The 14,505-nt window shown below is 38.6% G+C and overlaps 1 protein-coding gene across 1 annotated transcript in view; it reads right to left on the bottom strand.

Moving 5' to 3' along the window:
- ANKRD26 (ankyrin repeat domain 26) overlaps window positions 1-14,505 on the bottom strand; it is a 127,351-nt gene that overhangs the window by 75,474 nt on the left and 37,372 nt on the right. The window contains exons 4-8 of the mRNA XM_019634084.1: window positions 13,940-14,012; window positions 8,568-8,628; window positions 8,273-8,475; window positions 3,073-3,202; window positions 2,231-2,292 (exon numbers count right to left, since the gene is read on the bottom strand). Of these exons, the coding sequence (XP_019489629.1) occupies window positions 2,231-2,292; window positions 3,073-3,202; window positions 8,273-8,475; window positions 8,568-8,628; window positions 13,940-14,012 (529 nt within the window). The remainder of the gene's footprint in view (window positions 1-2,230; window positions 2,293-3,072; window positions 3,203-8,272; window positions 8,476-8,567; window positions 8,629-13,939; window positions 14,013-14,505) is intronic.

The following is a 14,505-nucleotide window of genomic DNA, read 5'->3' as shown; positions in this document are numbered from 1 at the left end:
CCATTAGACTGAACAATCAGGCCAGCATGCATTGAAAACCACACCATGGAAGCAGAAAGCCACTAACGCTGTGTCACCTGGCCTATCATATGGGTCCTGCCTGACTCTCATGGAGCCTGGAAGCTGAGCGAGGGCTTCTGGGACACAGTACTGCTGTCTGTGCACATCTCCTCACAAACTGACTCCAATCACCTCCATCTCCTCTGCACCCCTCTAAGGTCACAGGACATATGGAAAGTACGTATTTAAGCATGTCCTCTAAGACGTGTACTTGACAGGAATTTTAATATTTCTACTGACAGAATTGTTTTGTATTCAAAAAGACGGCTGACATGATACGAAACATTGGTATGTGTCGTATTGCATGCAAAAAGAACAGTTTAGAACCTACTAAATTTAGATTAGCAAGGGCTTGGAAAAAGGTAACTATTATTTGATAAAAATTTTGATAGGAAAAAATGATTGAATAATATAGCAAAGTGGTAAGAAAATCTTTTCTTTAAGTTATGTTTAAATAATAGCAAACATTTTTACTACAGTTATGCCACTCTTCAAAAAAGTATAGTAAGCTTTTATTAGGGAAAAATAAGAACATATATTTATTAACCATCTAAAATGGGCCAGGCACTTATTATGCACATTTTATTTCTTTTGTACACAAAACAACAAATATAAAACTAGTATGATAATGATTACCCCACTTCCTGCTTCCTGCCCTTTCTAAAGACATCAGATGCCATCCACTGTTGTCTCTGTCCAGCACGTTTTGTTCCTAGGCCTTCATGTGACTGGCTCCTTCTCATGCTTCACTTGGCAGCTTTGGTCACACTCAGAAAGGTCTTCTCTGACCACCTAAATTCTATCCCCACTCCCATTCCAACTTTAACGCCCCCAGTATTCTCTAACCTAACATTCTCCATTTCCTTTATAGGAAGCATGTACTGTTTACTTGTTTTTCTGCTCCTAGCACTACCGCTTAACCCATCAACTACTACCTTCAATGGCCAACTGCCAGGCACTCAGTTGGTATCCAATAACAGAAATTTACTTCAGGTCAAAACATTTAAGATCTCATCAAAGGCCTCATGTACCAAACCACTGGATATGGCCAATCACAGTCTACTGAAACTTAACATCGTCAAATTAGAAATCCACATGACCCTTCCAACTTTCCCATCCTGTTCTTGACACTACTGCCATTTACTTGTCCTTCAGGTTTACAGAAAGTATCCCCGACATTAATAGGTCCCTACATACCACTGTGATCATCATGTCTTATTTTCCATAGCACCCTTTACAGTTTACAAAGTGTTTTCACATTTGTTACCACCTTTGTTCATTACACATACCTGAAAGGTAGGTATGACTACCATGGTAATGGATGAGGTCACTGACATCAGTAGGTTAAAAAGTTTTCCCAAGATCCCATAGCTAGTAAGTGACCAACCCAAGATGCTAGCATGTTCTTAGACTTCAAATACAGTGTTTGTGCCATTAGACAGCAGATGCCTGCATCTAAGAGATCATGCCCTTATCTCTTTCCACAGCTGTCACCTCAGATTAGCTCATCATTACATTATACTTACATTACTACAAGTATAATTGCTATGTTACTCAATGCATGCTATTGTAACTATCCAAAACAGTTGTTACTTATCAAAACACCACTAAGCCAAATTGTTGTTAATATACTCCTACATATTTCTTACTATTCACCACTATTCTTCTTCTCTGGAAAAGTCCTTTCAGATCTGCTTGACAATCCAAATATAATAATACTTTGAAATCTCAGGCATTATCTTTCAAGTTCCAAGTGATAAAAAAAAAAAACCCCACAATCCAAACTGTTTCTCTCTGAATCTTATTAGTAGTTTTACACATCCATATATGCTATAGAATAATACATTTGGCCAGAGGCCGACCTGAAATAATTCTTGACTTTTTAGATAAACTTAACTTCAGAACCCAAATTCCTTATGGCTTCGAAGCCTTAGTTTTTTATACTATACTACACTGATTTCATTAAGTGAATCTTGCAAATAAACAGAATTTACTATGCAGTATTATTATATTTAGCACAATTATTTTATTGTAGTTTAAAAAACATAAGAAAATAATTTTTATGGGAAAATGCAGAGGTGAGAAAGTAAAGTCAAAGCATACCTTTTATGTTTTAAGAATAGTCAATGCTGATATTTAAAATAATAATAATAAAAATAAAAGACAGTACCTCAGAATCCCAAGGTGATTCCACATCTTTCTCTTCTTCTAATTCTAATGCTGACATTTTATCTATAAAATGTAATCATAGATATATTAATGTAAATATTTAGCATATGGATTTTATTTATTTTATTATTTTTATTTTTTAAAGATTTTGTTAGGAAATTGGGGGAGGGAGCAGCATTTGGGGAATCAGAGAAGGAGAACAGACAAGCTGCTGTCCTTTTGTTCTTCAGTCTAGTTGTGGAGGACGTCGCTTCACTGGCCCGTGTTAGTATTGTGATCATTGTGCTCTTCCCAGCTGAAGCAGGTCAGTGCTGGCCACTGGATGGCCAATCACAGCGGCTCATGGCAGCTCACGCAGGCTGCCAGATGCTCATGTTGGCTGCTGGCCGCTCGCAGAAGCTTATGGCAGCCCATTGCAGCCCTGATGTAGCCAACGCCGTCGCCGGCAACTCACAGCAGCCCAGCTCCAGGTCGAGCTGTTGTTCACCATCTTAGCTGTAGAAGGCGGTGTCACTGGCCCATGTGGGATCCAAACCAGTGGCCCTGCTACTCAGAGCTCATGCTCCCAAGCCAACTCTTAACCAACGAGCCACTCGGTCAGCCCATCAAATGGACTTTAAATGCATATACAAGTCTATCTCCATTCATGAGTATTTCAATAAAATAAAAGCAATAGCAAAAAAGAATTTCAGAGGATTAAAGCATTTGCAAGAAGAAAAAGTTGGTAGTAGTTGGGATACTCTTCAAGAAAGATAGAAAAAAAATATTAAAAGAAAAGGGTATCAGATTTGTTTATACCAGCATTTAAGCATAGAAAAAAATCATAGATCGTCACTAAATTACCACTTCTATTATTTTGGTGAGCTCCATCAACATAAGTCAAATTGTCATTATTTTTTTGCTCTTGTGGAGTACTTTCAATAATGTCCCCACCATTTTCTTTTTTTCCAATTGCTGGCTTTGTTGCTTCTTCCTATAAAAACAAAACAAAAACCTAACTTCAGAAAACATCATATTCATTTACTCACTCGCTCCCTCGGTCCATCAGTAAATAAGACCACAAACATTTACTGTATCCATCAAATCACAGCCACTAATCCGGGAGAAGCTAGGAATATAAATAACAGATTTTGTCCTATATTCTAGTAGAGGTAGAGATACATGAAAACCTTAAGAACAGAAAAGTATCACTTATACACCTGAAGTGAATAGAGTACAGTAAGGGCACAGATGAGTCAACAGTCAGTTGTACCTGTGAAGCTCAGGAGATGGTGCAAAGATAGGGCTGCATCTTGAAAGACATACTACCGTATTTCTGCATGTATAAGACGCACCCTTTTCAAAAACTTTGGGATCTAAAAACTGGGTGCGTCTTATACAGTGGTTGTAGATTTTTTTACTTGCATTTCCCACAAGTGATGAGGAGTTGTATGAATTTTATGATGAATAAAACTTGAGTTCAATAACTTTATGTAATACATTTTTTTCAAATTTCGGTCTCCAAAATAAGGTGTGTCTTTTACATGGGAGCGTCTTATACATGGGGAAATACGGTAAGTGCAGAGGGAAGGCGAGAAGGGTATTCTAGAAAGGGCAGCAGGAGCAAAAGCATGAGGTATGAAACAACACAGGACAGGAGAGTACCAGAGGAATGAGGTAAACCTGGAACACTGAAAATGGGGTGGAGAAACAAAACTGCAGGATCAGAACCAAGCCAAAAAAGGCTGGTGTCATGCTAGCACATGAATTTTACCCTCACGTAATGGGGAGCCACTCAGTAAGCAGAGGTGTTGCATCATCACAAATATATTTTAGAATAGTCACACTGGCAACAATGTAAACATAAATATAAGGGGATCAAACTACAAAAGAGTATTTCAAAATTAAAAGTGAGAAGCTGAATTACAGTAATGAGATATAAAAAAAATCATAAGCAGGTAGAAAATATAAAACTTGGTGACTGACTAGATGTGGCGATTCCAAGGAAAATTGGGGTCCATGATTTTTCATGCTTCAGTGTTTCAGTGGTGCTATTTACTAGGATGGGGAAAACAGATGACAGAGCAGATTACAGAGAGTCAGGAAATAGGGGCAATATCTTCAGTTTGGGACATATCAAATTTGAGGCACCACAGAGACTTAGAAGAAAAATCTGGATAAATACATGTGGAGGAGAAACAGATGAATTTACTTAGGAGAAGCTTATGATGTTAAGAAGATAGGTATTCATAAAATGCACTAAACTGATATAACTAAATAATGCAAACCTACACAGAACTTGAGAAATTTTGAAAATAAAAACAAGAGTAGGTGAAAAAAAATGGGATTCAATTTTTTAGTTATATGAGTATATTTCAAAATCTGTTTCAACAATATAAAATACCCTTTGATGGATATATGCAAATATTATTTCTGGGATATTACAATAATAAACACTTTAATGAAAAAATTTAATTGTCAAATACCAATTTGCAATGTTATACAAAGACTCCTTTTAACAATTAATGTTAAAAGACAAGTTTTAAACTGTAAAAGACAAATGCTTATGAGATTACAGAATTAAAAGGACTTTTTAAGTACTAGTATCACGTATGAAAGAAATATAAAACCCTATTTAAAATTAACATGGTTTCCTTATTCTCCTGTGAACAGCACACTAATAGCTCTAATATCTATCTATTCCACATACCATAATAGTTAAAGATTGAAGAAAAAAACTACTATAAAAATACTAATAAAGCTATGATTAACCAAATTGAAGATTTAAAAGTCTGTAAACACATCTATGATTATCACGTACGACTGAATGAAGAAAGGGACTAAAACATCAAGTCATTGGGATGTCTGAGTTTTAGATATGAAAGAATTTTCATGTTAGATTTAACTATGAATGCCAAAGTTAATAGAGTTCTTAAGTATAATAAAAAAATGTACCTATTGCTAGAAATATTTTAAAAAGTAAAATAATCATCTTTCAGAAATAATTTTTTACACTGTTGATCATCTTTCCTTCATTATTTTATATTAGAAAGAAATCATAACTTGTGATTTCATTCTTTGATGTGTGCATGTGTCCACTAATTGCAGATATTAATAGGAAAAGATCACTCAGAATCTCTAGCTCCCCGAAGCTAGGTGAGTTGCCCATCATCTCACAGCTAGGAAATGGTACAGAGTGGGCTCAAGTCCATGCCGCCTGTCTCCCAAGCCCCTGAGACCACATTCTGCTCAGCCCTTCCTCTCCCCACCCAGCTCCCCTGTCACGCCTTCCTCTGCTTTGTCCCTTTCTTTTGTCCCCCCTTCCCGAACGAGGCCTGAAGGAAAGCATCGTACTAGGCACACAGAGAACAGAGAGAGAGGGCCTGTTGAAGTCTGTGCGCCCTTGCAGCCCTGCTCAGCCTCATCCTGCCCTGGAGGACGCCGCAGACTACAGCTGAGAGGGGTTCCCTGCATCACTGTTGATAGTGACAAAACAACTGGCTGTCCATCTATAGGGGACCAACTAATAACTCATGTGGCTTCTGTACAGTGGAAATCTCTGCAATCATTGCAAAGAACAAAGTAGCCCCTTAGAGAGCAATATCTAAGAGATATCATTAAGAATGCAACAACAGAAGACATGCTTTAAGAGTCCATCTGATTGTTTTAAAATGTATAGCATGATCTTAACTTCACTGACTGATTATTGATGTGTCACTCCTAATTTCAACACATCTTCATTACCCCAAAAGGAAATCCCATTCCCATTAAACAGTCACTCCCAATTCCCCCAACCCCCAACCCCCAGCAACCACTACTCTGCTTTCTGTCTCTATGGATTAACTTATTCTAGATATGTCCTATAAAAAGAATTACACACACACACACACACACACACACACACACACACACACACGCACAATTTTTATAGAATATTTACAGAAAAAAAGAATTTGTTTTTTTCTTTTAGAGTGTTGTAGCTTAAGATTTATTTTCTCATTCAAAAAAGAGATTAAGTACCTCATTTACATAACCAGCAAGTTTAAGTTTCATTAATGAAAAAACTAAATAAAGTGCTTATTTATTTCCTTTATCTTTATCCTCCCAAAAATCTAAAACACCTATAAAGATTTTACCAAACAGTAAGATCAGTTAATTAAGCAAGTTAAGAGTTCTGGACAAGTTGGTGGAGGAGCTAAATGCTGCATGCCTCTTCCTGTGACCAAATTAAAACTAAACTATAGAACAATCAAACTGGAGAACAATCTGAAGACTAGCTGAACAGAAGTCCTGTAAGTAAGGATATAATGAAGAAACCACCTTGAGTCTGGTAGGAGAGGCAGAGGCATGAAAAAGGCTGGTCCCACACCCACGTGGGGCAGTCGAGAATCAGGAGGAATATCTCAGCTGCAAAGATCTCTCCTGAGGAGCGAGGGGTCACAGCCCCACACCAGGCTCCCCAACCCAGAGTCCAAGAGCCAGAAAGAGAAGGCCCCACAATCCATGGCTGTGAAAAATCAGCGGGGGGTTGATTCTGTCCATCCAGTTGAGACACAAGGCGGTGGGAAACCAGGTGTGAACTTAAAGGGCCCCCCACACAGACTCACTCACTCCGTGGCACTCACCCTGGGCTCTGGTGGAGGGACTGTGGCTCAGGAGGTGACAGAGACATACAGGGAGACACTGAGTTGTGTTGGGCTGGGGAAAAAGCCGCCATAGTCCCTGTGTTGGGCCCTCCTCCCATGGGGCCAGCAGGTGGATGCCATGTTTCCTGTGTTGATCCCTCCCTCCACACAGTTAACCACTTGAAATTACTAAAAGTACTAGACTAGTCAGGGGAATCACTACTTAATTTATACAAGAGTCTAATTTCAGGTGCTGTACACCTGAAATCAATATAAAATAACATTGAGTGTTAACTGCTACTGAAAAATTTTAAAAGGAAGGGAAGGTGAAGGGGAATAAGAGGTTCATTTCCAGGTATAAAACAAATAAGTCATGGGGATGTAATATACAGCTTGAAGAATATAGTCAATAATATTGTGAAAGCATGGTACAGTGTCAGATGATTGCTAGTCTTATGGAGATCATTTCTTTAGGTATTTAAATATTGAATGATTATGGTGTACACCTGAAACTAATATAATATTGTATGTTGGCTACATTTTAATAGAAACCTATTTTTAAAAAGTTAAATATATACCAAACAGTAAGATAAGTTAGAAAACACAACAAAAATAAGGTCCAAAAATTCATAATTCATAATAAATCTCATTAAGGCCTATAACAGACTTCAATTTGCATTATCTATGAACACAGGTTATGCTAGATTAAATATAAGACATCACTTAAGCTTAAAAGTGAGGATTACCAAAAAAAAAAAACATCAAATAAAAACTTCAATGAATAATAAATAATTGAGAATTAAATTTTTCTTCAGTTTTTCATAAAAATCAGCTATAAGCAATTTTGAGAATTTTTTTCATTACCTGGCTTTCTTTTCTTAATTTGCATTTCAAATAATTTCTATCATATGTTATAATATAGCAAGCTTCTGCTCTCCCTTAACCCCATTACTGTTGTTTCTTTGTAATAATCTCTTCATCTTGACTCTCTTATTAAATCCTTATTTTCATCTTGGCTTTCTTAAAAGAATATTTCCCCTTCACCCCCATTTTCACATTCAGCTAGCTATTCTTTCTAATTCTTTCCTTCCATAACGGCATACCTAAGAATTGCTACTCCCACTAACCTTTATAAAACCCAGTCCTGCACATGAGTATCTCTTGTCATTTAACTTATTTTCTTTTATGATCTTCAGGATTTCCATTTCCTTCTAGCATCCTTGTCCTTACTAGGATCAGGGGGATGGTATGTGAAAAGCATGGAAGGGCCGACCAAGTGGCTCAGCTGGTTAAGAGCTCGCTCAAGAGTGCGAGCTCTGAGCAACAGCAGTTCGATGCCCGACCCGAGCTGAGCTGCTGCTGAGCTGCCAACAGGTGGCAGGATGGCTCAGTTAAAAAAAAAAAAAGCATGGAGAAAAACGTAAAGCAAAACCACTTACCTGTGTAAGGCCAGTGACTGCTAAAGGCCTGGAAGCAGGTTTGAGAAGAGGTTCGGGAGGTGGACAATCAGGACGAGAAAAGCCCTGGACTGTGTTCGATGGTTTGGGAAGGGTCTCCACCAGATCTTCACTCTCACTATGAGATTCATTGTCTTCACAGAAGGTCTTATTTTCTGGTCTCACAATAGCATATTTTGCTTCCACTACAGTAAAAACAAAGTAAACACTACATGAAAATATCTGTGACTTCAAATCAGTTCATTACATAAAAACAGACTGTCTTCAAATAGCTTACTGTTTTTCTGGGATTGTTGAACAGCAGTCATTAGCTTTGCTAAGCTTGGTTTCACGACATTCTAGAAAAAAAAATATAGCTTTAAGTATCAAATTTGATAATAATAATAATGATAATATTCACCATTAGTATATGATCTCACACAAAGAGCACAGGCTTTGGAATCATTCGGATGTAGATCTGTATCCCAGTTCTGCCACGTGCTAACCTACATCTTCCTATGGGGTAAACATTGTACGAGAGGACACACTAAGCCCCAAAATGTTACTAGTGTCATCCCTAAATTATTATCCAAATACGATGATATCCATTAGATCATAAAATTTAACCCTAGGTAGTTTAGAGTACTACTGAAACAAAAATTAAGAAATTTAAATTAATTACTTGTTTTATATATATAAATATAGATAGATAGATAGATAGATATTTATATCTATATATATATTTTTTTCTTTTTAATTTTTATTGGGTAACAATGTGTTTTTTCCAGGACCCATCAGCTCTGAGTCCAGTCGCCATTTTCAATCTAGTTGCGGGAATCAAGCCAGCAACCTTGTTGTTAAGAGCACCCACTCTACCCAACTGAGCCATCCGGCCACCCAACTTGTTATATTTTGAAATGTGTTTGCATGATTTATAGTTACATGAATTATCTCTTGTGGGAGAAAATATCAGAGTATAGTTTTTAATAATAGATGGCTTGGAATTGCAAACAGTATAAAGTTGCTTCTATTCCATTTGTCAAAAAGCTAAAAACAAATGATTGTTTCAATTCAGCTGCTTCCAAGAAAGAGGAAAAAAAATACAATAAACCACTAAATAGAAAGCCATGATCAGATATGTTGACAATGAAGACAGAGATGCACTGAAAAAAACAGACACTGAAGCAATGTTTTCTGCAACAAAAAATTAGGTTAGGGGAAAAAAAAAGGAAGTGGGAGAGGAGAAAGAAAGGAAATAAAGGAGACATGACCAGTTAATCAAATACGAACATAAGACAAGAATAAAAAGTAAAGCATAAGTACAATAAGGTATGTGGAGAAATATATATATAATTTCACTATATGTAAATATATTTATAATATATTAGTAATCAGCATTATTAGTAATACACTGGAAAAATATCTGCTTTACATATTTATTACATTATATATTAAAATATACAACATTTTATAAAATTATATAAAACAGAGTATTTGGCTCATAGTATATCCTAATAATACTGATTTGCATCACTCTATAAGTATTTGTTTACAAATTCTACTGTAATAAAAAGTTAAATTTGTCAGTATGGAATAAGTCATAGAATTATTTGAACATGGGCATCTATGATGACAAGAAAGCCATAAATAACTAGAGAGAGAGAAAAATTGAAAAAGATATGTTCCTTACACATTGGCTTTCCACTTGGAGAAAGAATTGGTAATCAGAATTCTAAGAAGAAATGTGTGGCTTGAACATATATTTTAGATGATGTCCTCTAGGGCTGTACACTTGAAACCTATGTAATTTAATTAACCAATGTCACCTGAATATGTTTAATGGAACATGAGATGGGGCTAAGAAAAGTCTGAAAAATTTCAATCTAAAATCCTAAGCTCACAGTTGGAGGCTACTAAAAAATATACTATAATCTACTTGTCTTACTTTAACACATATTTTTTATTGATGACATATTTCCTCAACATAACTCAATTGAGCTTAAACATCCTAAACATTAAAAGGGAATATAAATTTAAGCCATATTTCTAGAAATTCAAATAGATTTAATTTTGATATATTATGCCTAATGATTATTTGTAGCATTTCATTACACAAAATGCTATTTGTCTTTGTTCATTTATTCACACTAGAAAAAATATTAAGAGCTTCTTACATGCAACACCTTATTCTAGCTCCTCCAGGATATGCACAATCATCTTTCCTAATGTCCAAAACCTTATAGTGATGCAGGGGCTTTAAAATGAATGTTTAAATAATTATAATAACAAAACATCTGAAATTTGAGAATGTGATACAAGGACTCTGGGTAGATATTTTTAAAAGCAATTATGCAAAAGTTCCTAGTTTTGGGGAAGAATGTGGAGTAGGTAAATGCTGTGCTTGCCTCCTCCCATGACCACATCAAAATTACAACTATAGTACAACCACTCTTGAGAACTGCTTGAAAACTAGCTGAACAGAGCTCTATAACTAAAGATATACAGAAGAATCTACGTCAACACTGGTAGGAAGGGTGGAGATTCTAAACGGGCTGGCCCCACAACCATGTATGGTAGTTAAGAATCAGGAGGGATATCTCGGTTGCAGAGGCACCCCCTGAGGAGCAAGGGGTTCCAGCCACACACCGGACTCCCCAGGAGGAGCACCAGTGCTGGCAAGAGGAGTCTCCACAGCATCTGGCTGTGAAAATTAGCAGGGATTCTGTCCGGGTGAGATGTAGGGCTGCAAGAGTCCCAGCTGTTCTTAAAAGGGGCCTGGGCTTACTCACTGAAGGATGCACTTGATTTCAGTTCCAGCACTGGGCAGAAATTGAAAAGCACCAGGGACATATAGGGAGGAAGTGAACTGTCTGACTTCAGAGCAAGATATGGAGGGGGAACACTCTCTCCCATTTGATCCTTTCTTGAGCCCTTCCCCCACACAGCCGGCAGTTGTAGGTGGGCTCCAAATCTGAGTCTCCATTGAACTCACCTCACCCTGGTGATTACCTCAGAATTTACTCCACCCAACTTACTCACAAGACTGAACATCTCTCAGCGGATGTTACTCACAAGCAGCTGGTCTCTGCCTACTCTGTAGACTTCCTTAAAATCTCTTAAAGGTCCACAAACCCCAAACAACCATGCCCTGATCTTCTTGCTAAGTGGCCCTCAGCCCAGTACTAGTGGGAGCTGGCTTCCGTTCACAGCATAGCCTCCCTCAGGTGTCTGCAAGCCCAGCATAGGCAGGTACCAACAGCAGATCACTTTGTAGTTCCTACTAGGTGGCTCTGGGCCAACCACAAGCAGCGGCAGACCTGGGCCTACACCAGAGCAGCTCCCATGAAGTTCAAGAACCAACAGACTCAGAAACAGGCTTCAGACCATACCACAGCACCATCCAATTAGCTTCACAAACGACACACACAAGGGGTAGACTCAGCAGACACCAGAGGCCCGCTACAGTGGGGTTAGCCTACACACAACAGTTCATCTGCAGTAGTCATGGACAGTCTTCACATGCAGTCAACCTAAGGGTCAATTCCACATATTGACATGTCAACAGTAATCCAGTCTCAACTACACCAGGAGGGCACACACATCCCATATAAGAGACACTCGTGGAGCATCTGGCTCAGGTGACCAGGGAGAATGGGCCACTGGGTCCCACAGGACACAAACTACATAAGACCACGTTGCGAAAAGTGGGAGACTTAGCAGATCTACCTAATACAAAGAAACAAATACAGAGAGGCAGCCAAAATGAGGAGATAAAGAAACATGTCTCAAATGAAAAAGCAGGAACAAACTCCTGAAAAAGAACTAAAACAAAATGGAGGCAATCAATCAACCTGATACAGAGTTCAAAAAACTTGTTATAAGGATGCTTAATGAACTTCAGGGAAGAATAGAATAATTCAGTTGGAATTTTACAATAAAGAGACGGTAAACACAAAAAAAGGACATAGAAACCATGAAAAAGAACCAGTCAGAGATGAAGAATACATTAGATGGCATCACCAGCAGATGAGCTAAAGCGGAGGATCAAATCTGTGATTTGGAAGACCAGGTAGTGGAAAAAACACCCATTTGGAACAGCAAAAAGAAAAAAGAATTAAAGAAAATATTACTATAGTTTAAGGGACCTCTGGGACAACATTCATATCATAGGGGTACTAGGGAGAAGAGAGAGAGCAAAAGATTGAAAATCTATTTTAAGAAATAATAACTAAAAACGTACCTATCCTGGCAAAGAAAATAGACATACAAGTCCAGGAAGTGCAGAGAGTTCCAAACAAGGTGAACCCAAAGAGGCCCACACTAAGGCACATTATAATTAAAATGCCAAAGATTAAAGACCAAGAGAATCTTAAAAACAGCAAGAGGAAAAGCAGTTTGTTACCTACAAGGGAGCTCCCACAAGACTGTCATCTGATCTCTCAACAGAAACTTTGCAGGCCAGAGGGGACTGGCATGAAATATTCAAAGTGATGAAAAGAAAGGACCTACAACCAAGATTACTCTACCCAACAAGCCTACCATTTAGAATCAAGGAGAGATAAAAAGCTTCCCAGAAAAGAGCAAGTTAAAAGAGTTCACCACCACCAAATCAGTATCACAAGGAATCTTAGAGGAATAAAGAAGAAAAAGGAGCAGGGGAGGGGAAAGAGGAGGAGGAGGCCGGCCAAGTGGCTCAGTTGGTGAAGAGCTTGCTCAAGAGTGAGAGCTCTGAGCAACAGGGCCACCAGTTCGATTCCCACATGGGCCAGTAATGCTGTGTCCAAGCTGAGCTGTCGCTGAGCTGCCAACAGGTGGCAGATGGCTCAGCTGGTGTAACAAGATTGCCTGTTCGATGGTGGCTACGCCCACCCGCAACTAAGATTGAATGCAGCACCTTGAGCTTAGAGGCCACAAGCTGCTGATGGGAAGCCAGATGGCGACTGACGCTCTCCACAACAAAGATTGAAGAAAAACAACTTGGCTGGTCCCCTCCCGCAATTCCCCAATAAAATCTTCAAAAAAAAAAAAAAAAGAGGAGGGGGCCGGCCGAGTGGCGCGACAGTTGGGAACTGGCTTGGGATGCCAGAGGGCCCCGGTTCAGATCCCACACATGAGGGCCAGTGACACTGCCCTCCACGGCTAGGATGCTGAACAGCAGCTCAGCCTGGAGCTAGGCTGCTGTGAGTCGCCAGAGATGCTGCAGCCCCTAGTGCAGTGGGTTGCCATGGGCTACCGTGTGTAGCCAGCAGCCAGCGTGAGCAGCCAGCAGCCCCCGTGAGCGGCCGTCCAGAAGCCGGCGAATGATCTGCCTCGCCTGGGAAGAGGACAATGATGGTGCCAACTTGGGCCAGTGAAGCAACATCCTCCACAACTAGACTGAAGAACAAAACGACAGCAACTTGTCTGTTCCCCTTCCCCCAATTCCCCAGCACTGTTCCCATCCCCCCAATTCTCCAATAAAAAATCTTTAAAAAAAAAAAAAGAAAGAAGATAAAAGGGAAAAAAAAAAACGCAACTATTCATATTTCTATAACACAATGTACCCTGACAAATTTTCCCATTTATAAACATAAAACAATGATAGGTGGACCCCTACTAAATTTTAAGAGTAAGTACCACACAAAACTAAATTCAGAGCAGGAAAATTAATTTTACAAAGGAGCACTTTACCTTGGTATCAAAATCAAAGTCTTCATCATCTGATGTTGGCCATGAATCATCAACACCAGGTTTTTTGGAAAGACTGTAGGGTAAAGAGATATAACATAAGTGAGGTCATTTCTTTAAAATAGCAACAACAACAACAAAATGCAGTGGTAGTTCAGCTACCTGCATATTAAATGAAGTTTCTTGATAGAATTAAAATTTGGCCTGTTTTCAAAAAGTTTTCAGTTATCTAGTTCTGCCTCCACCTCTCCCAATCGATGAAATATTCAATGGGGATACACTCTAAGATTCCATCACAAACAGTGACAGCCAATATATTAGCAAAGCCTGAAATTACTTTGTTTTCACCAGAAGTCCTGAAGGATGAACTGAAAATCCAATGAATGGCTGACATAACTTTTGTAATTGAACTAGGGCAAATCTCATGACCTAAATCATGGTAGAAAGATACACTGGCCCTTCTCCATTGTCAGCCCCTGCTTCAAATAATAATCTTTGCCAGTCAAAATTGACAGTCTTGGTTCTTTAGTATGGAAAGCACTTACTAAGGCGACCCCATTCTTTCCTTT

This window comes from Hipposideros armiger, unplaced genomic scaffold (genome assembly GCF_001890085.2).
Source record: "Hipposideros armiger isolate ML-2016 unplaced genomic scaffold, ASM189008v1 scaffold_1497, whole genome shotgun sequence".
NCBI lineage: Eukaryota > Metazoa > Chordata > Mammalia > Chiroptera > Hipposideridae > Hipposideros > Hipposideros armiger.
The sequence above is the reverse complement of the archived record's forward strand: the minus strand, read 5'-3'. Positions and strand labels throughout refer to the sequence as shown.